The sequence below is a fragment of the Otolemur garnettii genome, unplaced genomic scaffold (assembly GCF_000181295.1).
Source record: "Otolemur garnettii isolate 467f Iridium unplaced genomic scaffold, OtoGar3 scaffold00011, whole genome shotgun sequence".
NCBI lineage: Eukaryota > Metazoa > Chordata > Mammalia > Primates > Galagidae > Otolemur > Otolemur garnettii.
In genome coordinates this window covers 16,149,864-16,174,863 of record NW_003852406.1, presented here as the reverse complement: position 1 = coordinate 16,174,863, position 25,000 = coordinate 16,149,864, and the positions used below count along the sequence as shown (strand labels likewise).

Genomic DNA, 25,000 nt, shown 5'->3' with positions numbered 1-25,000 from the left:
GTTGCAGCCATCATTGTTGTTTGGCGGGCCCGGGCTGGGGATTCGAACCCGCCACCTTAGGTGTATGTGGCTGGTGCCCTAGCCGCTTGAGCCACAGGAGCCGAGCCTCCCAGTCTACTTTTTCATTAGCAGTTGAACAGGCTTAGTCCTTCCTCCTTCTCAAACTTCTGCCCTCTCTTTCACTTCCATTTAATTGATAAGCTTTTTAAAAGGGTCATTTACAGTCTTTTCTCTACTTTTTACCATCTGAACTGCAGTGAGTGTGAAATTCAGCACTTACGTTCCAATGCTCACCTACTGGATCTCTGGGAAGCGTCTGGGCCTCTCTGTCCTCTCCTTGGTAGAGTCTTCTCTCCTGGACACTGCACCATCTCCTGGTCGTGGTGTCAGTGGCTCAGCTCCTATTTCTACTTGCACATTGATGATTCCGGCCCACCCTCCTATAGCCTGCCCCTTCCCATGGCTGCCCCTCAGGCACCTCTAGGTCATCATCTCAGTGGCCCCCAGAAGGGTCCTCCTGCCTGGCAGGTGGGAGGTACCCTCTTTCAGACCAGACTCAGAGGAAGGTGGATGCCTTCTCTGCCACCGTTTCTTCTACATCACCTTTGGTGTTGACCTGACTGGTTTTTACCTCAGAGTTCTAAAGCAAGCCTGGTCTCTAGGGCCCCATTTCCCCTGGACTTCCCTCACTCCGCCCTTTCTGGGTATGTTGTCCCTCTTCCCCACTGTCCTGGCCTGTTTGTAAAAGATTTCTACCGGGAATACAGACAACTCCTGTCTCAATCCTTTTGGGATGCTATAACAAAATGCCTTAGACTGGGTTCTATATAAACAACACATTGAGTGCTCACAGTTCCAGAGGCTGGGAAGTCCAAGATCAAGGTGCCAGCAGGTGTGGAGTCTGGTGAGGACCCGCTCAGTTTCATACCTGGTGCCTTATTGCCGGTTCTCCCATGGCAGAAAGGGCAAACAAGCTCCCTCGGGCCTCCTGGATAAGTGCGTGAGTTTATTCATGAAGGTTCCACTCTCGTGACATAACCAACTTTTAAAGGCTCTGTCTCTTTGTTTTTTTTTTTTTTTTGGCCGAGGCCGGGTTTGAATCTGCCACCTCCAGTATATGGGGCCGGTGCCTTACTCCTTTGATCCACAGGTGCTGCCCTAGGCCTTATCTCATAATACTGTTTCATTGGCAATTAGGTTTCAGCATATGAGTTCTGAGGAAACACAAACGTCTGGGACAAAGCCACTCCTTTCCTCAGAATTCACAGATGCAGATTACCTCCATCTGCTGCTCTGATTTCCCTTACTGGGCATTCAGGATGGAGATATTTGGTGCCAAATTCCCTAGAATCATCTCCTCTCATTTTCATGTTCCTGCTGACTCTTAATATGACTTCTTTCAGCTCCAGAAATTGTGAACTATGAGCCCTTGGGTCTGGAGGCCGACATGTGGTAAGTTATACAAGCCACCTAGGAAGACCTGGGTCCTTCCAACGGTAGAAATCCTCAGACCCTACTTGTGGTGATATCCTCTTGACTGTGAAACTCCTTTCTCCACACTCACCTTACAGAGCCTCTGGTTGCTTCAGGTGTGCTAGACCTGCAGCCTGGGCATCTGGGGGCCAACGGGCCTAGACCTGAGGCCAGTTAGAACCCAGCTGGGTCAGAGGTTTGTCAGCAGTGGAAGAGCAGGGGGAGAGGTGAGATGGAGGTGCAGGCTCACCGTGGGCCTGCCCCATCCAGGATGCAGATGATAGTAACAGCAGCTTAGTCAGTCAACCAAGTGATCACAGAGAACCTCATGTGTTCCGAGTACTCCATTGCACAGTGATTGATTCCCTTAAACAGGGCCTGTTTTATTTGAACACTGCTTTACAGTTGGCCAACCACCTTCATTACCTGATTTTCTAAAATCTTGCCAACAGTCCTGTGAGGTAGTCATCATTATCTTCATTTCATAAGGAGAAAGAAGCACAGATGTGATAAGGGACTTGCCTAAATCATAGAGCTTACAAGTAGAAGAGTCTGGTCTTGAACTTGGGTCCTCGGACTCAGTGTCCAAAGCTCAGTGACGTCAAATGCATCCCAGGCTGAACAGAGTGGGCATGTGGGGCTTGAGATAATATCCAGGAGCTGCCAAGGAGGAAGTTAGTGATCTCTTTTCTTGAGATCCATGTGGGGGAATCCCTTGCTGGCTTAGAGCCCGGTGGCCTGATTTGATTGTTCTCTGTTTGCAGGAGCATAGGCGTCATCACCTACATCCTGTGAGTATCCCTGATCCTGTCAGTATCCTCTGACATAGCTTGTACCAGGGCAACTGGGAGGAATAAGAGAGAGGCAGACAGATTGACATTTACTGAGCTCCCCCCATAAGCCAGATGTGTTAAGTCCATACCGCATGCAAACTTTAAAGGAAGTGGGTTGAGCTCCGTTTCCCACATTTGACCCTGGGGTTGAGGTTGAGCAGGAACCCGGGAGAGTAACCTTGGCTTTCCATCCTGCACAGTCTATGTCTGCGCTGCTACCGTGGAACAACAGGACTCCTCGCTCCGCCTCCCCCAGACCGAGAGCCTCAGGACTGCCCCGAAGCTGCCTGTGCCCTCCCTGATCTTGCCTCTTCTTTTTCTCCCCTTCTTCCTTCCTTTCCCCAGATCCCTTTTTATTTCTTGAATATTTTCTCTCTTCCTTTCTCTTTCCTGCTTTCCTGTTCCTGAAGTGTATTTGGTTGCTTCAGCAGAGATTTCCTGCATAGCTCTAGGGTGCAGTGGGTTACATTTGGAGCCGGAGTCTTATGATACTGTCACTTTCAGTCCTTGTGGCCTTGACCAGCTACTTAAACTCTGGGCCTGTTTTTTTCATCAGAAAAATAGGAATCACAACTTTCCCACACAGGCATGTTGCGAGGGCTAAATAATCCAGCACGTATGTGCACACTTCCCAGCACTGACTTCGGCACGTACACAGCGGGTTAGTAGGTGTTCATTCCATCAGTGCTTCCCGACTGTTTCTCCCCTCGCAGCACACAGGGAAGGGCTGTTTACGGCCCTCAGGGATGTGAGAGGCAGCCAGAGAGGGCAGGGACACCTGGGTTCAACCGCTGAGGGATCATCCTCTCAATGACCCCTATAAACCAGTTCTCCGAATGTCCCAACACCACTTGGATTGCCGGATTGATGTGGTGGATTCCCCTGGGCTGTGGCAGAGGGTGTTGGCCCTGGCTGCACAGTGGAGGGGAAAGAGAGGAATGAATTCCCTGGTGGAGAGGCAGGGAAGGGCTATGTTGCCGAGGAGCCAGCATGAGGCAAGGAATGGTGAGCATCTTAAGTGTGGTTGAAATATACTGAGCATGTGGAAGGGACCAACTTCTGATGCCACGTCCAGGAGTTTAGATGTGATCTATAGAGAAAATAGGGAGTCATAGAAGGTTCTTTGTGTTCTAATATTGACAGTAATAATGGGCTTTAATTCCAGAGCCCTTAGTATGGGCCAAGAATGCATGAAGCGTTTTGTATATATGTGTTTTTCCCGATAATCAGGTGAGGTGGCGACTTTTATTTGCTTTATTTTTCAAATGAGGAAACTAGCTCAGAGGGGTTGAGTAACTTACCTCGGCTCACAAAGCTAATGAGTGGTTGAGCTGGGATTCAAACCCAGGATTGAAATATCTAAGTTTCCCCGGTATACTTCGCCATCACCATGCTAAGAAAGTGGCAGTAGAGATGGGCACGACTCTCAAGAGACATATACTAAATCTAACATGTAAGACTTTGGCCAGTTGACATTTGTGAAGTGATGTCCACCAGGGCCAGAAATGCATGGAGTAGGGTCTGGGTGCAGTGAGTTCTGGGACCGTGGTACATCTGGGTGGAAGTATTCCAGAACAACTGGAATATGAGTCAGAAGAGGGTAAGTTTGGGAGTCACTATTTGATGGACACATCCTGGACAATCCCTGGGAGAGAGCCCCACAGACTCTTCTAGTCCCCAGTGGCTCATACCTTTTAGGCTCAAGTTGCTCCCTTAGCGTGGAAGATCTTTCCATCCTCTTCTCTGACTACTGACAACCTCTTATACAACCAATGCAAATGTCAACACTACACATACCGTGAAGCTGCATGGGCCCCCCTCTTTCCTATATATATGCCCCATTCTTTTTCTGGCCTCTTATTACATTCTGTTTTGTTCTGTTGGGGATTACAAAGAACCATGTCTGTGTGTTTCTCTCTACGTTTGAGTCCCTCGAAGACATAATTTGTCTCTGTCAGGTACTTAGTAAATAATAGAAGCTCCATGAAAGTGTATTGGATTGGACTCAGTTGAAAAGGCTGCCCGTTAGCTGCCCAGAGGGGGCAGGTTGTGTGGTTAGCCGCCTTCCAGGCCCATGCAACAGTACGAGTAAGGGTTCCCCAAGTCCATCGCCCCCACTTCCATCCACTTCCCCGCAGTCATGTGGTTTCCTCTCTTTTGTGCTCAGCCTGAGTGGAGCATCCCCTTTCCTTGGAGACACAAAGCAGGAAACGCTGGCAAACATCACAGCAGTGAGTTACGACTTTGATGAGGAATTCTTCAGCCAGACGAGTGAGCTGGCCAAGGACTTCATTAGGAAGCTTCTGGTTAAAGAGACCCGGTAAGAGGACAGAGAAAGCCACTGGTTTCTCAGGTACTGATCCCCTCCTGTCACTTCTCTCAAAGATGCATCCTTCTGTCCCTGCTTTGCCACAGCTGCCATCTGCACCATTGTCATCTAATCTGGGCAGGTGCTGGGAAGTGTGGACTGGCTGAGACTTGGCGTTCATCTTGTTTGCTAAAGTCTTTCTGCTTTCTCCTCCTGCTGAAATGTAAATAACCCTGTGTGTATGTGTGTTAGAAGTCAGCCTGGGTTTCCTTAGAGATCATTACCTTGTGCAGTCTGTCCCAAAGGCATCTGGAACTCAGATTTGAAAAGGTAAAGTATCAGGGGTCTCAAACCAATTCAGGTTGGGAGTCAGTGAGGGGGAGGTGGGCTCAGAGAGGTCAGTACAGTGGGAGAATGGGAGATGTGCCAATCCTTCATCTTCTTCAAGGCCAAGGTGAGCCCTGTGGGCTGTGGGGTCAACAAGAGATAGGCAAATAATTGTAGGGTATCAGGTGCCCAGAGCATGGCCTGCATAGAGCCAGGCAGAGGTCCAACAGACAAGAGGCCATGTCCTCTCAGGCTAAGGGCAGTGCTAAGTAGTGACACCTGCCTGGGTACAGAGCAGCAAAGGGCAGAGGAAGGCTCTGGGAGGTGAATGGAACAGAGAGCAGAAGTTTAGTGATAGAGACCTGACTTTCTGAGAATTCTGAAAGCTCAGTAGAGCATACAGTGTGTTAGGCCTTTCGGCTCTGGAAATGAAGGTGATAGTTTGAGTAGTAAGGTCACTCTACAGAGGTGTTTGCCTGGACCACTTTCCCCAGAGTGCAGGGCATGCAGCCAATTCCTGTCCATCTCTGTATCCTCTGTCAAACCAGTTTGGTCCAAAAAGCCATAATATAGGTCTAAAAAGAGCGAGAGTGGAGACTGTTGCTCCCAGCTTCCATCCTCGTGGGTCATCAGTGTTTTCTAATCCTCATTGCAGGAAACGGCTCACGATCCAAGAGGCCCTCAGACACCCGTGGATCACGGTAAGGGCACGGCCATACGTTCCAACGGGCAGGGGGCTCTGCTATGTTGCCAGGGCCAGCCTGTGGAGAGGCCTTTGCTTGAAACACTTACTTTGAAGCATAGATGAAAACTAACAGGGCCTCCAGACGGTACCTTACACTACTTTAAATTTGCATTTCACTGGTTCAGGTAACTTACAAAATGAAATGCTCATAAATCTCACTTGAAATCTTTTTCTTCAGAGGCTATGTCACCACCACTTCTCAAAGCAGGAATCAGGACTCCCCAGGTGTAGAGAGATCTATGGCAACTAAACACCCCAACTTTGTAACCAGAGCTGCTGCTTTCTGACTTTTGAGGATCTGACTCAAGGATGACACTCAAATCAGTCTCTTGGCTTCCTCGGGTACCACAAGGCCTCAGAAACAGAGCTCCGAGACAGAGGCCTGGTAGGGATGAGAGGCAGCCACTGTCAAGGCAATCCTCTTCCCTCTGATGAATCCCTGCCTAACTCACCTTGTAATTGAACCTGCAACTGCTGGTTTTCAGGTCTTGAAGTCTAGTATAGTGAAAAACAGTTTGGGAGGGTGAGACTCAGAGACCAGGATTCTGGCCCTAGTTCTGCTGACTAGCTAGCTATGCACACCCAGGGATGTCCCCAGACCTCTTGTTCTCCTTAGTTATTAAATGAGAAGGCCAGTGAGGGTGGTCTGAGTGTGAAGATAAAAGGGGTGAGACCTGTGGAAGATGGAGAACAGGGAGGGCTGGAGGGGTCCAGGAGATGAGCTTCATCTGCTCATTGAAGGATGGGCAAGGCCAAAGGTCCTCCAGGTGTGGTAGGCCCCGAGCACAGAGCTCTGGAGTCTCTTGCCGTGCTCCTGCTCAGTGTGCTGAGTATTGCCGAGGCCTCAGAGGTGCTCCTCGCTTCCCTGCATCAGCTTTGTGTGCTCCAGCCCTTGAGTGGGGGCCATAGAGTCCCAGCTGTCACCTGCTTCTATGCGTGGCATTCCCTAAATGCTGTGTGCATGGAAACCTCTCTAATGGCTGTGGATCCCTCTGAGGTGAGCATGCAGACAGCACCCCACCCCACCCCTCGACCTTTCTTATGGTCTGTGAGGGTGCTTGTCCCACCCTGGTTCTTCCTATGGCCTGTTGCATGTAGCAAATGCCAAGGAGGCGTGTGTGGGAGGTGTGTTTTCTGCCTGCACCTCGCACCGCCCTGTGGAGCATGCAGCAAATTAACACTCTGGTTCCTCTGTCTGAACACCCACCAGTCAGAAGGAGAAGTCAGAGCCCCTGAACAGCAGAAGACGGAGCCCACTCAGCTGAAGACCAAGCACCTGAGGGAGTACACCCTCAAGTGCCACTCAAGCATGCCCCCCAACAACACCTATGTCAACTTCGAGCGCTTTGCCCGTGTGGTGGAGGATGTGGCGCTGGTGGACCAGGGATGCCGTGCCCTGGCGGGGGCCCATGACACTGTCCAGGATGACGTGGAGGCCCTGGTCTCCATCTACAATGAAAAGGAAGCTTGGTACCGAGAGGAGAACGAGCGTGCCCGACACGACCTGTCCCAGCTCAAGTATGAGTTCCGCAAGATGGAGTCCATGAAGAAGCTCCTGAGAGAAGACATCCAGGCCACAGGGGCCAGCCTGGGAGGTGTGGCCAGGAAACTGGACCATCTGCAGACCCAGTTCGAAGCTCTGAGGCAGGAGCTCTCAGCAGACCTACAGTGGATCCAGGAGCTGGTGGGCAGCTTCCAGCTGGAGAGTGGGAGCTCAGATGGCCCGGGCTCCGCATTCCGCCAGGACCCCAGTGAATCCCTATCAGAGCTGCTCAACAGATTGTGCACTGAGGAAGTTCTGGCTGGGTGGAACATCTGAGCACCAGAACCCAGTCAGTACTGCATCCCGGATGGTTTGCAGAAGCATGCGCTCATCCACCCTGCTGCAGAATCCAGCTAGAATTAATCATCCTGCAGGGGTGTAGGTCTATAGTATAGCCTTCCACCCCCTCTGCAGAAGCCAGAATCACAGAGGTGCTGGTTAATTATTCTCTCCACACCTTCCCTCACCAACCTGGTTTTCTGGGAGGGTGCTGGCAGGGCAGCCAAGCTGTTAAAACAATTAGAGAATGAATACCCCTTAGTGTACCCTTCTCCAGAGGGAGCACAGCTAGCCTGGGGAGATGCTTGATAATTGATTCATGATGATGGATTTGTTCACATCTCACTTCCTGCCTCCATGCCTTATGGAACACAGATCTTGGTTACTATCTGAGTTAAGTAGGGATAACTAAGTTAGCATGGTGCTTTCCTGCTTACAGAAGTAGGGATTTAAGATATATGGAGAATGGCTCAGTGCTTGTAGCACAGTGGTTACGGCACCAGCCAAATACACTGAGGCTGGCAGGTTTGAACCCAGCCCAGGCCTGCTAAACAACAATGACAACTGCAACAAAAAATAATGGCGTGGTGGCAGGTGCATGTAGTCCCAGCTTCTGGTTAGGCTGAGGCAAGAGAATCACTTGAGCCCAAGAGTTTGAGGTTGCTATGAGCTGTGACGCCACGGTACTCTACCAAAGGTGACATAGTGAGACTCTGTCTCAAAAAAAAAGGATGTACAGAGAAGATTTTATATATATATATATGCATATATATACATATATATTTTATATATATACATATATATATATTTTATATATATATACACACATATATATACATATATATATATGTATGTATATATATATATATATTTTTTTTTTTTTTTTTTGGCCAGGTAGGTCCAAACCCACCACTCCTAGTATATGGGGCTAATGCCCCACTCCTTGAGCCACAGGCACCATCCTGGGAGAACATAATATTACCATTCATTTGTATTGACTTCACTTTCCAAGTGACCTCACTTAATGCTTAAAAGAACTCTGTAAGATAGAAAGGTGAGTGGCATTACTAGTATCTTCATGGAACTAAGAAGAAAATGGACTCAGAGAGGAGAAATGACTTAGGCTCATTCATACCTGATCAATACAGATGAAACAGAAACCCAAGATGCCATTTGTAAGTTGAGGCCCAGGGGAGGAAGTACGTAGGCTTTGCTGTAAATATCTACCCTAATATTAAAGTTCAGAGACAAAGTAAGCGACTTCATGTCTTCTGCCAGGTATAGGTGCAGGACATGCACCTGCAGAACATTGTTCCAGGAACTGTGTCCCAGAAGACACATGCACTGTTCCTACCCAGCCCCATCCCTATCTGAAGGCCAGCCTGCAGAGCAGGAGGGCAGGAACGGCATCTCCCCATCTCTACTCCTTTTCCAGCCCTTCCCCTCTTCTGGCTAAGGGCCCTAACTTTGGGTGAGAATGAAGAAAGGCATTCAGTAGGAGGTTTTTTTCCTTATATACCTACATTAGGCCCTGAGAGTCTAAGACAGGAGTCCTCAAACTTTTTAAACAGGGGGCCAGTTCACTGTCCCTCAGACCGTTGGAGGGCCGGACTATAGTTTAAAAGGATAGGTAGGCTCGGCGCCTATAGCTCAACCGGCTAAGGCGCCAGCCACGTACACCTAAGGTGGCGGGTTCGAATCCCCAGCCCGGACCCGCCAAACAACAATGACGGCTGCAACCAAAAAATGAAATGGCCGGGCGTTGTGGCGGGCGCCTGTGGTCCCAGCTACTTGGGAGGCGGAGGCAGGAGACTCGCTTGAGCCCAGGAGTTGGAGGTTGCTGTGAGCTGTAATGCCACGGCACTCTGCCCAGGGGGACAGCTTGAGGCTCTGTCTCAAAAAAAAAAAAAAAAAAAAAGGATAGGTAGCAGCTAAGCAGGACAGGCAGCAGTGGCAAAAACACCCAGCAGGCCGGATAAATGTCCTTGGTGGGCTGTATGTGGCCTGTGGGCTGTAGTTTGAGGATACCTGGTCTAAGACAGTGGTTCTCAACCTTCCTAATGCTGCAACCCTTTAATACAGTCCAAAAGGATTGCAATCCACGGGTTGAGAACTGCTGGTCTAAGAAATTCCATGAGGGTTTTCAAAGAGTAGACACAAGGATTGCAAAGTATAAGGCTTCCTGGTCCCTTTATGACCCAGATCTTTGAGCACCCCTCCCTGAGGATTATAAGATCTTATCTCCCTTTCCCTGAAGGAGGAGCCATCTGAGTGACTCTTATAGACAAAGCAGGGATGATTAGCCCCACACTGTGCTAGAAGCTTGGAGGTAGAGGGCAGACTATGTAGTTAAAAACTGCCTTCATGGCTTCACAAAACATCCCTGCTAGAGAACGGCAGGGTAAATGTTTTTTCCCAATTTAGAGATGAGGAAACAGAGAGGATGTGATTTGCCCAAGTTCATATCATTAGGGGCAGAAATGGAAGCCTTCTGATGACAAGTCTGCTGCTCGTTCTGCCTCTCCTGACTGCCTTAGACTCCAGGAAGTTTACTCTCTGCTTGTGGAGGCAGATTATGCCCAGAATCATCCATCCATTCACAAATAATGATTTGGCACCTACCAACTTCCAGTTGAGATACAATGTTCGAATAAAACCAGGCCTTTTCCCTGCCCTTTGTGGTGTTTTCAGTCCAGTGGAGGATTCTAACAAGGATCAAAAACCACATACTTGGCTGAGCACTATGTCTCACGCCTGTGATCTTAGCACTTTGGGAGGCCAAGATGGGTGGATTGCTTGAGCTAAGGAGTTCGAGACCAGCCTGAGCAAGAGTGAGACCCCATCTCTAAAAATAGCCAGGCATTGTAGAGGGCACCTGTACTCCCAGCTACTTGGGAGGCTGAGACCAGGGAATTGTTTGAGCCCAGGAGTTTGAGATTGCTGTGAGCTATGAAGCCACAGTGTTCTACCAAGGGCAACATAGTGAGACTCTGTCTCAAAACAACAACAAAAAACCACACACTTGTGGAACTACAGCTGGGATACATACTATGAGAGAGGCGTGCAGCACTCCCGGAGCTTATAGTCAGGCTCTGAGCTAGTCACGGGAGTGTCCTTGAAGCAGTAACACTGGATCTGAGGCCAGCTAAACAAAGCAAGGAGAGACAAGTGTTCCAAACAGCCATCATGCCAGAGCTCTTTGAGGAGAAGGGCTTGGAAGTCTGCACATACTGGAGAGGAGCAAATGGGAGGATGTATAGGCATGGGAAAGTGGAGGCAGGACCCACAGGCCTGTGGCTGTGTTAAAGAGCTGTGCCTGAGCCTGGCATGGTGCTTACACCTGCAATCCTAGCACTCTGGGAGGGCAAGGTAGAAAGATGGCTTGAGTTCAGGAGTTCCAGACCAGTCTGAGCAAGAGCGAGACCCCATCTCTACTAAAAACAGAAAAATTAGCCAGACATGGCAGTGCATACTTGTAGTCCCAGCTACTCAGGGGGCTGAGGCAGGAGGATCACTTGAGCCCAAGAATTTAAGGTTGCTGTGAGCTAGGCTAATGGCCAGGCAACAGAGTGAGACTGTCTCAAAAAAAAAAAAAAAAAAAGAAAGAAAAGAAAAGAATTGTGCCTTTGTCCTGGAAATCATAGGAAACCACTGATGGGTCCTAGGCAAGTCAACAGTGCCAGCTGCTAAAGAGGAAATGCCCAGTGAGCAGCACATATAGAAAGTGGTTTAGGACAGGTATGAAAGTTTGATCTCATGAAACCATTTCTTCAAAATCCTATCTCCTTTTCTATTAGCAAGAATTGTAATATTTTAAATATCATATATTGGTTTGGCGCCTCTGGCTCAGCGGCTAGGGCGCCAGCCACATACACCAGAGCTGGTGGGTTTGAATCCAGCCCCAGGCCTGCCAAACAACAATGACAACTACAACCAAAAAACTAGCTGGGCATTGTGGCGGGGGGCCTGTAGTCCCAGCTACTTGGGAGGCTGAGGCAGGAGAATGGCTTAAGCCCAAGAGTTTGAGGTTGCTGTGAGCTGTGATGCCATGGCATTCTACCTAGGGCAATAGCTTGAGACTCTGTCTCAAAAATAATAATAATTAAATATCATGTATTAATATTGGATCATTTCAAATATCACATATAATATTTGTAACAAACTTTTTTTCATCAAATATGAAAAACCATATTTATAAGGACATCATTATTTTATGGACCACTAAGAATGGGGAAAAAAAGCCCAAGACAGAGAGTGTCATAGGAACCCCCCCTCAATATAAAGCTGTGATATTCTCAGTGAGGAGATAAGTGAAAAATAAAAGCTACCACGCAAAATGAAGAGAAGAAGAAAACGTGTGTCTCAACCCTGCGTGGTGTTACTCGTGCATTTTGCTTTCTGAACTTGCCCAGTCAGTGTGATTGAAAAGAATACCACACAGAGAATATAATGTCAACAGTCTGAGGCTGGGTGGCCCCAGATGGCTGGCAGAAACAGTTCAGCCCTCTCCTGAAGCTCCTGCCTTCACTCCAGGCTGATCATCAGCATTTGCCATTGACTGAGAGATGCCTCCTGATTTCAGAGATCTGAAAATGTTTATCTTGGAACCAATGAAAGATGACAAAAGCCTGTTTCCTATGTCCTACCCAGGAGAATTGGCACAAAGGACCTGTCTACAATCTCTTCAAGGTCTTACCTGCCCTGTCACAGGACGTCATTTGCTTATTTGGTGTTAAGATGCTACACATAGGCCAGGCACAGTGGCTCATGCCTCTAATTCTAGCACTTTGGGAGGCCGAGGCAAGTGAATCCCTTGAGCTCAGGAGTTCAAGACTAGCCTGAGCAAGAGCAAGACCCCTGTCTCTAAAAATAGCCAGGCATCGTGGCGAGTGCCTGTAGTCCCAGCCACTTGGGAGGCTGAAACAAGAAGATCGCTTAAGCCCAAGACTTTGAGGTTGCTATGAGCTATGACGTCACGACACTCCACCGAGGGTGACAAAGTGAGACTCTGTCTCAAAAAAAAGATGCTGCAAATATTAAAGGTCTTTTTGGCTGTGTCAGCAAACCTTGACCTTCACACAGCTAGGTTTCCTAAGGAGAGGAAGCTATCAATTGTTGAGCAATTCAGGGCAAACTTTCTAGTGAAGGTCAAAATAAAATGCACTACCCGAGTGAAATGTTGGTGATGATTTGAATTAGGGAAGCTGGGGAAAGGAGGAGAATCGTGGAATCAGCTGCACACTGTTCGTGCTAAGAGGGTCCTCAGAGAAAACCACCCAACACCACCATTTTACAAGATCTTGCAGGCCTAGGCTCACCCAGCTAGTCAGCTCTGAAGCTGGTCTCAGAGCTGTAAGTGGTTTTCCTCAGAGCAGTGAAATCAGTGTATTCACATCCAGTCATCAGTAACTGCTTCTCATTTAGACATTTCATGAGCAGAACTTTTTCTGTACAAAAAGACTCGAGAAATATCCCTATGTTTTTCCGGGAAATCAGAGGAGGTTATGACCTTTCTCTGCCCACTGGTCAGTTGAACTCTCATTCTCCTTTGGTGTCAGAACCTAATGGCGAGGGGAGCCCAGGGAGGCCAGTGAATCCCACCAGAGGACCTGCTTGACTCTTCCCCACATCCCACAGCTGCCATTTTAACAATGGAGTCGAGGACCTGGCTAACAGTGGCGGGATGGGGTGTGGGGAGAGGTGCCTAGAGGAAGGAAGGCTTGTGGGGGCGCTGCTCGGTTGGCCGGCCTCCTCCCTCTGCCACAGTGGAGGATTAAAGGTCACTTCTGTGCTGTGTTCAAACACCATCCTGGGCTGTTTGTGGGGGGAGGGTGAGTGTGTCACAGCTCCCTGAGCTCAGGGAAGGCTGCTGCCTGTCCCTTCTCCAAGGCAGATGCTCACAGCTTGTGATTGCCTGACTTTCTGTCAGAAAGGGTGGGCATGGTTTGTTAACTGATGACTCTGCAGATGCCAGAGGCTGGCGATGAAGGGTGAGCAGAGGAATGATGGCAGGAGAAGACAGAGTCTTCTCTGTGACTCCTTCTCCCTCCTCACCAGGTCCCCTGCAGGTGACTGTGAAGGTGGTGGCTTCCCACCTCCCTCGTCATGCAGCTCACTTGGCCTGTGTTGGAGGTGGCCGTGTGCCCAGCTGTCACCCCCTCTGTCGACCTTCTGTAAATGTCTATGGAACTGAATGCCTTTTCTCCTTTGTCTGTGAAATTCTTGGCCTGTGGAGAAGATTCTTTGCCCTGGAGAGGAGACCCAGCAGTGGGCATATTCAAGTTGCAGAAGGGGTCAGTTCAGTTGAACAAACACTGATTGTGCTCTGGCTCTAGAAGGGAGGTGACAGATAAGGACAAGACAACCCAAATAAAAGACTCAGTGTCTGGGGCAGAGGGCGACCCAACCAACTCAGACGTGGGAAATGCTGTGGTGAGTGATAAAATAACTACCTCTGATTCCAGAAAATGGAGGGGGGGGGGTTGTGATCGAGAAAGGGTAGGAAGGGCAGCAGAGGCCTCCCCGGGGATGGGCTCCTCACCGCTGATGCCCCCTACCCAAGCTGGAGGGTGGTGGATGAGCAGCCAGGAAGTTACATGGAGATTAAACAGAGGGAGATTATAGAAATTAAAAACAGAGTTTTGGGGTTTTAATTTTTTGTTATGCTCTTCTCAGCAGGAAAATATTCAAAACTTACACAAAAGTGTAGAGAATGCTGTAGTGAATTCTGTGTACCTGCTCAAGAGGGATCCAGTCATGGCCAGTCCGCCTTCATTTCCCCCATTACTTTTTCTGGGGTATTTTGAACATTTTAAAGCCAGATTTATATTTATTTAACTCTTAAATTTTTCAGTATAAATCTCTGATAAGGACTGGACTTTCTATTATTTATTTATTCGTTTATTGTAGAGACAGGATCTTACTCTAGGCTGAGTATAGTGGTGTGATCATAACTCAAGCCTGGGCTTAAGAGATCCTCCTGCCTCAGTAGCTGGGACTACGGGCATGTGCCACCACACCTGGCTACGTTTTTATTTTGGGATAGGGAGGGAGGACAAGGTCTTGCTCTGTTGCCCAGGGTGGTCTCTAACTCTTGGCCTCAAGTGATCCTCCTGCCTCAGCCTCCCGAAGTGCTGAGAAGTACAGGCACAAGCCGGTGTACCCAGCTGGGACTTTCTTTTTAAAATAACCACTGTGCCATTATCACACCTGACAAAATTAGCAATAATTCCTTCATCTTATCTGGATGGATACCCATTCTATATTCACATGTCCCTACTGTTCTCAGGGATGTCCTGTTCAATTCAGGATCCAAACACAGTCCACATGTGGCATTTGGTTGCTGTGTCTCAAGTTTCTTGGGCTTTGTAACAGTATAGGAGGAGGAAGAACTTTTATAGCTCTTTCTGGGATCAAAAAAATTGCTGAGGCTTGGTGCCTGTAGCTCAGTGGCTAGGATGCTGGCCACACATACCAGGGCTGGTGGGTTTGAACCCAGCCTGGGTCTGCCAAACAACAATGACAACTACAAAAAAATATATATATAGCCAAGCATTATGGCAGGCACCTCTAGTCCCAGCTACTCACAAGGCTGAGGCAAGAGAATCACTTAAGCTCAAGAGTTTGAGGTTGCTGTGAGCTATGACGCATGGCACTCTACCAAGGGCACATAGTGAGACTCTGTCTCAAAAAGAAAAAAAAAATTGCTGAGAAAACTGAAGCCTTCAGAGAAGAGAATTACAACAGAGAGTATATCCATGCTGGGACCTAACTCAGGAGAGTAAGACCAGGCCAAGCAAGGAAAGGGGCGTGTCTGCCCCTCCATTGGCGTGTTTGCTGTAGAGGGCAACCTGTGGGCTCACAGCCTTTCTGCTGTCCTTCCCACCTGCTGACACAGAGGCAGAGACTCAGGCACCCACAGGCCTCATTTTCTCCTTCCCTGGAAAGATAGGTGAGTGAGGCCAACAGGGCCCAGGCTCCAGCCATCAGAACAGCCAGTAAAGGGGAGAGGTGGAGAGAAAGGAAAGGGTGAGGCCCTGGTGTGATGGTCCTGGGCAGGAAAGATAAGTGGATTTGAGGGTGTGCCTGGCTTTCTTTGGAGTGTGAGGCTGAAGAGATGGCACAGATGGAGCTTGGAAAACTCGCAATCTGCTTGCAGTTTCTAAAGGAGATCTAGTGTTTACAGAAAATTTTCTGGCTGAGCTCCTCTGCTATAAAGCCAGGATTCCTTTTTCACACCTTAGTGATGGCCGCTGCTAACTCTCCCCTCCCTGTGGATGTTGGTGCTGACATTGCACACCCCACTGAACTTTTGAAAGGTACTTGCATCTTCATAAACGACTATAGCCACAGCTTTCTGTTTTCTCAACTCCCTTCCTGACATTTTTACAACACACTAAACACACTCCTAGGAGCTTGGTTAGAATTGCCCAGAATTCTCTGGTGTCAGCAACGGGCCACAAGGCTGGGAGATGGGCACTCTGTTTGCAGAGAAGGGTGGGTCAGGAGAAGGCAGAGCACAGTTCCGTCTTCCCCTCACATCCCCAATTTAATCATAAGTGTTTGTACCACATTTCTTCTGGGAACAGATTTTACTGTGGAATTTACATCTCTGACTCTGAAGGCTGAAGTGACTGCGTTAGTGTTTGGTGAGCCTCTTAGCAACCAGGGAGGTCTACTGATCAGGGAAGGCCAGCCTGACAGATTTATATCCTCAGGTTTCACACTGTTGCCTATAGCATACGGTACGGTCAAGACCCTACAAGTAATTGCATCATCTCCCATTAACGGCCTCTAGGAATGAATGATTCACCCGACATATTAGCTGGGCCAGGAGGAGGGTGGGATTCTTGTTAACCAGATCCCCCTTGTCTGCATTTGACCTTCCAGGCATGGGTTCAGCCGTTTCTCTCCTGGGCAGATTCCATTCAGTACGTGGACAAAAAGAGGTCCCTCCCCTCCCAGAACCTACTAATCAAACTCTCTTTGTGAGGTGCTACTACCCCTGCAAGGGTTAGGCTTAAAGATCACCCATGCCAGAGGGAACTGCAAACATTAGTGAAGTTAGAGATGGGGTGTTTTATGGATTGGGGAGGAGATAGCCGCTGGAGCTGGGCGATGTGAAAGAGAGGGAAATAACAAAAAATAAATGCAGCGGGCCCTCCATACCCCAGAGTTCTGCGGCCTCAGCCTCACCTAACCACAGATTGAAAATACTCAGAAAGGCTCAGCGCCTATAGCTCAACCGGCTAAGGCGCCAGCCACATACACCTAAGGTGGCGGGTTCGAATCCCCAGCCCGGACCCGCCAAACAACAATGACGGCTGCAACCAAGAAATGGCCGGGCGTTGTGGCGGGCGCCTGTAGTCCCAGCTACTTGGGAGGCAGAGGCAGGAGACTCGCTTGAGCCCAGGAGTTGGAGGTTGCTGTGAGCTGTAATGCCACGGCACTCTACCCAGGGGGGCAGCTTGAGGCTCTGTCTCAAAAAAAAAAAAAAAAAAAAAAAGAAAATACTCAGAAAAAAAATTAAAAATGATACAAATGTAAAACTATGGTGTAACAACTACCTACATTGCATTTACATTGTATTAGGTATCGTAAGGAAGCCAGAGGTGATTTAGAGTGTTTGGGAGGATGTGCTTAGGTTCTACGCAGGCACTCCACCAATTTATTTAAGGGACTTGAGTGTCTGAGGACTTTGGCGTCCATGAGGACCCTGAAACCAATCCCCGCAGACACCAGGGAACGACTGTAAATAAATACAGCATAAAATGTCAGGGAATGACGCACGCAATGAAGAGGAAGGGTGTGGGCACGATGAGTTGTGGGGGGCACTTGGGCTCTACTTTACTGGGGGTGGCCAAGGAAGGCCTCCCTGAGGAGGTGACCACTGAGCAAACTTGGGTGTGTGGAGAGTACAGGGAAGCTACTGGAATATTTGGAGAAGAAGAAAAAGCAGTTCTCAGCACAGATGGGTTGCCCGCTGCCCCTTTTGTGCTTCCCTTCTAGGGGAGACTAGACTCAGTGCTGGGCTCACAGGTGCGCAGAGGGTTGACAGGCAGTTAAGGACAGGGTTGAGGGAGGCGGGCATGGCCCGATGGTCCCTTAACAGCCTCATCCTTCTTTCTTCCTTCTCCCTGTCTCCGCCCTTCCCTCCTCTCTTTCCTTCTGCACATTTTGACCCAATCCACCAGGTTACAGTTTGGGAGGGTGAGTTGCCCCAGACTTTCTCATCTCCCATCCACTGTAAGGTTGTGTGGACTCTCTGTCTCCTGCTGCTCCCTGACCCCCATGGAACTCTGCATCCTTGACTTGTGGGCAGGACTCTCAGAGCCATGGTGTCATGACACCCTTTCCTGGTGTTATCATTGGCTCCATCCAGGGGACCTGGCCTCTCATCAATGGGCATGAGCAGTTCCCAGGTCCTGGGATTTTGTTCCAGTTTATCTCTTCAACAGCTCAGGGAGCCAGTCATACAACTGTTGAACTGCTATAGGTTCTGGGTATGGAGGAGAGTGCAGGGGGCATTGACATAGACATGGAGCAACTTTCCCTGCTGTCAAGTCGATTTCCAGGGGTGGGATGATTACTCTGTAACACTGGCTGAGACAGGTGCTATAAACAAGAAAGTAGCACACATGTGCTTTGGCCACGTTGGGGAGAGAGACATTATTTTCAGGAAGTTGTCATGGAGAAGTCACACTTGAATTGGGCATTGAAAACTTGGAGATCTTCTGGGGGGATGGGGTAGCTTGGCCAGGAATGGGCCTCCTACCAGAGGATGCCATCCAGAGAAGTGTGGGCCAGCATTGTGCACTGGCTTTTTCTGATGTTTGATGCCATGTTTTGAAAAATAGCAAGAACAGAAGTGTGCTCTGATTATGATTAGGGAACAAGACTAGCCCTCAGAAATCAACGAGCTGTGCCTCATTCAGCACTCACCCGGGTGGGCTGTCAGAACAGAGAGAAAGTAGAGCTTCGTGGGGGCCTCATGGATCATCCTGGGCAGTTGATTTTCTTGAGGTCACAGGCTCCTTTGAGAACCTATAAAATCTATCAACTCAGAAGAAATGCATGTCTGTACATACATACTAAATTGGTCTTTGATTGAGACATAAATCACGTGCCATAAAGCTCTCCATTTTTTTTTGTTTATAATTAAAGATGGTCTTGTTTTATGTAACATCAAAAATTCGCCATTTTAAAATGTACTATTCAGTGGTTTTTCGTATATTCACACGGTTGTCAACCATCATCGCTATCCAATTCCAGAACATTTTCATTATTCTAGAAAAAAAGAAGTCTTACCCTTTAGTTGTCATTCCCCAGTCTCCTCTCTCCCTAGCCCCTGGCAACTAGTAATCTACTTGTTTGTATGGATTTGTCTATGCTGGATACATTTTATGTAGCCTTCTCTCATTTAACCTAATGTTTTCAAGGTTTATTTGTTTTGTAAAATGTATCAGGACTGCATTTGCTTTTATGAATAATATTCCTGAGTAACAGTCCATCGTATGGATAGAGCACATTTTGTTCATCCATTTATCGGTTGATGCGTGTTTGAGTTCTCCCCACTTTTTTATTATTTTGAATAATGCTGCTTTGAACATCCATGTACGAATATGCACTCTAAAATTTGCAGACCATTTCGGGAGGTTCACAGGACCCTGGAAACCCATCTCTTGATCTAGAAAACTTTGTTTTATAAAAGAGAGAAATTCAAGAGGGCACAGAGAAGGCAGAAATGCTAGTGACGATTTATTATTATATGTTGAGTGGCACTGAGTTAAGTGCTTTATATACCCACAATCATTTCACCCTTAGCAACCCCATGACATGATATTATTATCCCCATATCACAGATGAAAAAGCAGAGGCTCAGAGAAGCCATGCCAGGCTTCTTGGAGAGATTTAAGCTGAGCTTTGACTGCCAGGCTGTGAAAGGCAAACACATCCAGTCTCCTCTTGACCTTCAAATCAAAAATCAAAATCAAAGCCCCTATTTCCTTTATTTTTTAATGGTGTATTAATGCCCTGTCTGCCAACAAGGCACATATCTTGCTAATTCCAGAACTACCCCAGTGCACAGGGGACATCCTAGACTGCTTTAAAATCACCCTCTCCCCGGAGTAGCCAAAACCCCTGCCTCCTGCTCTTCCCCTTCAGGAGAGGCCAAGCCTCTAACCACGCCTGTATGTGTGTCTGGCTGTGGTAATAATAGCTCAGGGGCACCCAGGGCATCTCTTGAACAGCTGAGACGTCTGTAACTGTTGCCCCACTCTGACACTCCCACTGCATGCCCTGCCTGGTGGGGGAGGTATCAGGATCAGGCCAAGGACGGCAGGCATGTGGACGAGGATTCTGTGGGGAAGGCGGTGGCTACTGTCTGAAGCTGCCCTGCATCAGCTACCCCATTCTTTGTCTCCCAGCCAGTGGACAACCAGCAAGCCATGGTGCGCAGGGAGTCCGTGGTCAATCTGGAGAACTTTAAGAAGCAATATGTCCGCAGGCGGTGGAAGGTGTGTCCCGGTTTGGGGTGGGGGCAGGGGGCCCAGGTGGGGTTCTGGGCCATCTCCAGGGTCTCTGTGCAGGCTCTCACCTGCTCCTTTCCTCTGCCCCCAGCTCTCCTTCAGCATTGTCTCCTTGTGCAACCACCTCACCCGCTCGCTGATGAAGAAGGTGCACCTGAGACCAGATGAGGACTTGGTAGGTAAATGCAGTGCCCTCTCCCTGGGCAGAATTCTGGGATGGCCTGGAGCTCAGGGGATGGGGACCACTCCCTTTTTCCCCAAGGTAGGTGGGTGCCAGCTATTTCTAGCCAGTTCTGCTGGCCCTATCCTCTTTCCTGAAGGCTGAAGTTTGATCATCAGAAGAATGTGTGTTCAGGGGACTTCTGGGTGCCTGGAAGGGGAGCTCTGATGGGACAGCATAGGCTTCTAGAGATTTCGGACCCTCTCCAGGTGGGCCTTTAGAGGGACTGCTGCTCCCACCCCACCCCACCCCTCCAGCCTCTTCCTGAGGATGGGTAGCCCACCAGAACCCTGTGGACTCTGAAGAATGAGTGCCATAGACGACCCAAAATTTATTTATCATGATCTAAAACTCTGGTTTAGAATGGGAGTTTTAACATACTTATTTCAATTTTTCCATTTCTGTTTTGCTTTCAATTACCATTATAAAGAATATTTAGATGATATATTCTGTTACTTTCTGGCAATTTTATGTGCATTTAAAATGAGATGCATATGACAGAATATACTTGAGAAGAGTGTGGCCTCTGGAGCCACTGCTAAGATTTGAATCTGCCACTTACTAGCTGTGTGACCTGGAGGAAATTATTTAACCTCTCTGTGCTAAAATTTTATTATTTGTAAAATACAGTTCATAAGAGTTCCTGAGGATTAAATGATGACATATGCTTAAAGCCTGGCATATCAGTACTCAATAAGTAGTCTCAAGTGTTTTTGTTTTTAAATCCTCCTATGAACTTTCTTGTGTTTTTGAGTCAGAGTCTCTCTCTGACACCCTGGGTCCCATCACTCTACTCTTGGGTAGAGTGCTAAGGTAGCACAGCTTACAGCAACCTCAAATCCCTGGGCTCAAGCAATCCTCTTGCCTCGGCCTCCCTAGTAACTGGGATTATAGGCACAGGTCACAATGCCTGGCTAATTTTTCTATTTTTAGTAGAGATAGGATCTTCCTGTTGCTCAAGCTGTTCTCAAACTCCTGAGCTCAGGAAATCTACCCTCCTTGGCCTCTCAGAGTGCTAGGATGACAGGTGTGAGACATCACACCTGACCTGAACTTCATTTTTTATTTTTTTAAATTTCAGAATATTAGGGGGGACATACCTTTGGTTTATATACTTTGTTTTTGTACAGATTGAGTCAAAGTTAGAAGTGTGCCCTCCACCCAGATAGTGTGCACTGTACCCCCCCAGGTGTGAATTTACCCTTCCCCAGCTTGATTTTCATTGAGATTTACTTCCATATGTGCACTCAAGTGTTGATTGATTAGTTCCATTTGGTATCAAGTACATGTGTTTGTTTCTCCATTCTTGTGATGTTTCACTAAGAATGTTTCCAGTCCCATCCAGGTTGTCACAGAAGATATTAGATGACCATTTTTTACAACCTCCTGTAAACCTTAAAGAGTATGCCAGTGTTAGTATCTCCATTGCTAGGGGTTCCCTAGACAGCCCCTCTCCTGCTCAGGGTGTGTGATGCAGGCCCAGGAATGTCTGGGATGGCACTGGTCAGGATGGAAGGTGACTCCCTGCTGAGGAAGGGACTGGAAGGCAGCTGCCTGAGTTGGATGCACAGTTAGTCCCGAGCAACCCTCTCAGGGTGCACAGCACTCAGAACTTGAGGATTTATGATTCCAGAGGCCTGAAATAGCTGTGCAGCTTTGGTCAAGCCCTGTGCATTCTCTGGTCACTTTCCTCCTCTGTTGTAAAAGGGACTGGAACTCTCTCCCTCTGAGAAGCCCTGATTATGACAGGTGGAATTTGCTTAGCTTCCTTTTTTACTGTTTGGCTCTGACTCATATTAAAAGTTGCTATTCAGCAGAGCTCGAATTATTTTTATTGTTCCAGCCAGGCTCGGTCTGGGATATATTTGGCTAAAGTTGATCTTGACCTTGGATTTCTAGCTGGCTCATGCCAAGGGAAAGAGAGAAGGCCCTGGGAGAACAAATGGCAGGCAGTGGGTACACCTCTCAGGCTGAGCCCCTGGCCGGGTTCCCCCGACAGAATGTAGTCAGTGGGGAGGGAGGACCAGAGAGTAATTGATGAAAGAATTTCTTTCCTAACTTTTGTCCTTGAGCAAACATTTTTAAACAGTCCTCTTTTTACTCAAATATTCAGTAAGTACCATCAGCTCTAAAAGTGGGAAAGGGTTGGGTCCCAGACATCTGTTATGCAGTTTTCCCCGTGGGACTTTCCTTTTGAAAAAGAGCAATGCTAGGTCCTTTTGTTTAGGAAACATTGGACTGAACATCTGACAACAGATCTGTTTATGTGTGAGGGAGGCTCTCGCTCTGTCTCTCAGGCTGGAATGCAGAGAGTGATCATAGCTCACTGCAGCCTGGACTCAAGGAAACCTCCTGCTTCAGCCTCCCAAGTACATAGGACTATAAACACATGATACTACACCCAACTAATTTTTTAATTTCTTGTAGAGATGGGGTCTTGCTATATTGCCCAGGATGGAACAGACTTTTTTACTTATGACTTATTTAAGTCTTTCTGAATTAGTACATTTTTAAATAATCTTAGCAACTTAATTAGATCAGTATGCCCTGAATGAAAAGGCATTATGACCTCCAGATGACTGCTCAGCTCTGGTTTAGCCAGATGTAGCAAATGATGGAATGCACTGTATAATCTCTTCCTTTCATAAAAATGGAACTCAGAAGTTATTTCCCTGGAAACACTGCTCAGAAAATCTTGCTAAAGATGCGATCCAAGCCCATCAGAGAAGAAGGGGTGTGGCGTGGTGGCTGTCAAGAGCCCGGGGAGGAACCTGTGCCTCATCCCTCCCATTCTCTCTAGGCTGAGCTCAGGGTACCTGTCAGCCCCCAGACCACCTATCCCAGTGGTCTTAAATTATGTGGCAGCCACAAAGAACACCAGATATAATTTTCATGGTGACAATCTGGCCTGCCCTGATGCTTTGTTTCCCTACCCTACCTGCTTCTAGGCAGTTGTTCTGTCCTAAGGCAGCCTCTCTTTCCCTACCACTGGTCTCTGGATGGAGCAACATCCAACCTCCCCGGCTTGCAGGTTCCTGGCCTAAGTATACGCATATTAACCCGTATTGCCCAGCATAACCCCATTTCTGGCAACTCATGACCTCCTGTCCTGGGCCCCTCTTATTTTCTCCCCACAGAGGAATTGCGAGAGTGACACGGAGGAGGACATCGCCAAGAGGAAAGCTCTCCACCCCCGGAGGAGGAGCAGCACCTCCTAACTGGCTGTCAGGGAGGCCCATGCCCGGCAGGGCTCCTTCTGTGCAGACTCGGACCCAGCTCATCACCAGCACCCCATGTGATCTGCATCCCTGAATACTTTGCATGAGAGACGGGCCTGCAGAATTCAGGGGGACTTGTAAGGGGGCCAGGAGGCCCTGGGGGCTGTGGCTGCCTGCGGTGCAGGAGGCGCCAGCATCCCCAAAGTTCGTAATTCTCTGCAGAACAGGCTTTCATCCAGCTGCGACCTCAGAACCTGGGATGGGGATGGTACTTAGGGAAACAACGTAAAGAAGCATCATCAGGGGCTTAAGGGCCAGCTTGGCAGCTTTCCTCACAGTGAGGGAGTTCAGAACCAGCTTGGTCACAGATTACACCAGAAGACAGATGCCTTCCCCATGGGAACAGGGCATGTGAGTAAAGTGAATCTTGGGTGTGAGGGACCAGTCATGTGACCTCCCAGAACCCACAGGAGTCAGGACATCAAGCTGACCAACAAGTCTCACCATTGCCAGCCCACTGTGTTGTAATTTTTTTCATTTTTATTAAACTTCCAGTTTTCGTGATGCTTGGCTTTTTTTAGGGCTATCGCCTTCAGATTTCCTTTAGCTCAGGTGCCTCCAACTGTGGGAACTTCCAGATTGAGGTGCTGAGTGGACAGGTGCTGAGAAGGGCCTATTGAACCATCTCCTCTGGCCTGGCCTGTTGGAGCCCTGCCTGCCTTCTATGCGCTTCCCCGGGAGGAAGGTGTCTAGCACAAGAAAATCTGCCCAGAGACTGGCATGGAATGCCAGTGCTCCCTCTGCCACCACTGCCATCACTCCTGTGTCAGGGGCTCAGCTGGGTCGCCCCCAAGTTCATATGTTGAAGTCCTAATCCTCAGTATCAGAATTTCATATGCTTGGACATAGGGTCTTTAGAGAGGTAATTAAAATGAGCTCACTGGGGTGGGCCCTGACCCAATATGACTGGTGCCTTACACGAAAGAGAGGTTAGGACACAGGGAAAAGACCATGTGAAGACACGGGAATGTGGCCATCTACAAGCTAAGGAGAGAGGCCTTAGAAAAAAACCAATCCTGCTGACACCTCAACTTCTGGCCTCCAGAGTTGTAAGAAAATAAATTTCTGTTTGAGCTACCCAGTCTGTGGTGCTTTGTTACAGCGGCCCTAGCAGACTATACACCTGCCAACTACAGCCACGGTAGGGGCAAAGAAGGATCCACTGGGGAAAAGCAGAGGAAGAGGAGATGGATTATCTGGACCCTTGAGTAAAAATAGCAAGGGAACCTCAATGTCATAGAAATCTGGGCCCAGGCTCCATGCCTGTGGCTCAAGTGGCTAAGGCGCCAGCCACGTACACCCAAGGTGGTGGGTTCAAATCCAGCCCGGGCCCCCAAACAACAATGACGGCTGCAACTCCCCCCCAAAAATAGCCGGGTGTTGTGGCGGGCGCCTGTGGTTCCAGTTACTTGGGAGGCGGAGGCAGGAGACTTGCTTGAGCCCAGGAGTTGGAGGTTGCTGTGA

At 48.5% G+C, this 25,000-nt stretch overlaps 1 protein-coding gene across 3 annotated transcripts in view; it reads left to right on the top strand.

Annotated features, from left to right (window-relative positions):
- DAPK2 (death associated protein kinase 2) overlaps positions 1-24,040 on the top strand; it is a 140,555-nt gene extending 116,515 nt beyond the window's left edge. Inside the window, exons 6-12 of one of the 3 annotated variants that reach the window (XM_023510133.1) lie at positions 1,404-1,452; positions 2,238-2,264; positions 4,474-4,626; positions 5,597-5,642; positions 19,937-20,026; positions 20,130-20,213; positions 23,396-24,040. In XM_023510133.1, the coding sequence (XP_023365901.1) occupies positions 1,404-1,452; positions 2,238-2,264; positions 4,474-4,626; positions 5,597-5,642; positions 19,937-20,026; positions 20,130-20,213; positions 23,396-23,476 (530 nt within the window). In that variant the 3' untranslated portion in view covers positions 23,477-24,040. Of the gene's footprint in view, positions 1-1,403; positions 1,453-2,237; positions 2,265-4,473; positions 4,627-5,596; positions 5,643-6,896; positions 7,564-19,936; positions 20,027-20,129; positions 20,214-23,395 lie in introns of those variants that run through there. The other 2 variants (XM_023510134.1, XM_023510132.1) reach the window with 2 other exon arrangements.
- The last annotated feature ends 960 nt before the right edge of the window (positions 24,041-25,000 follow it).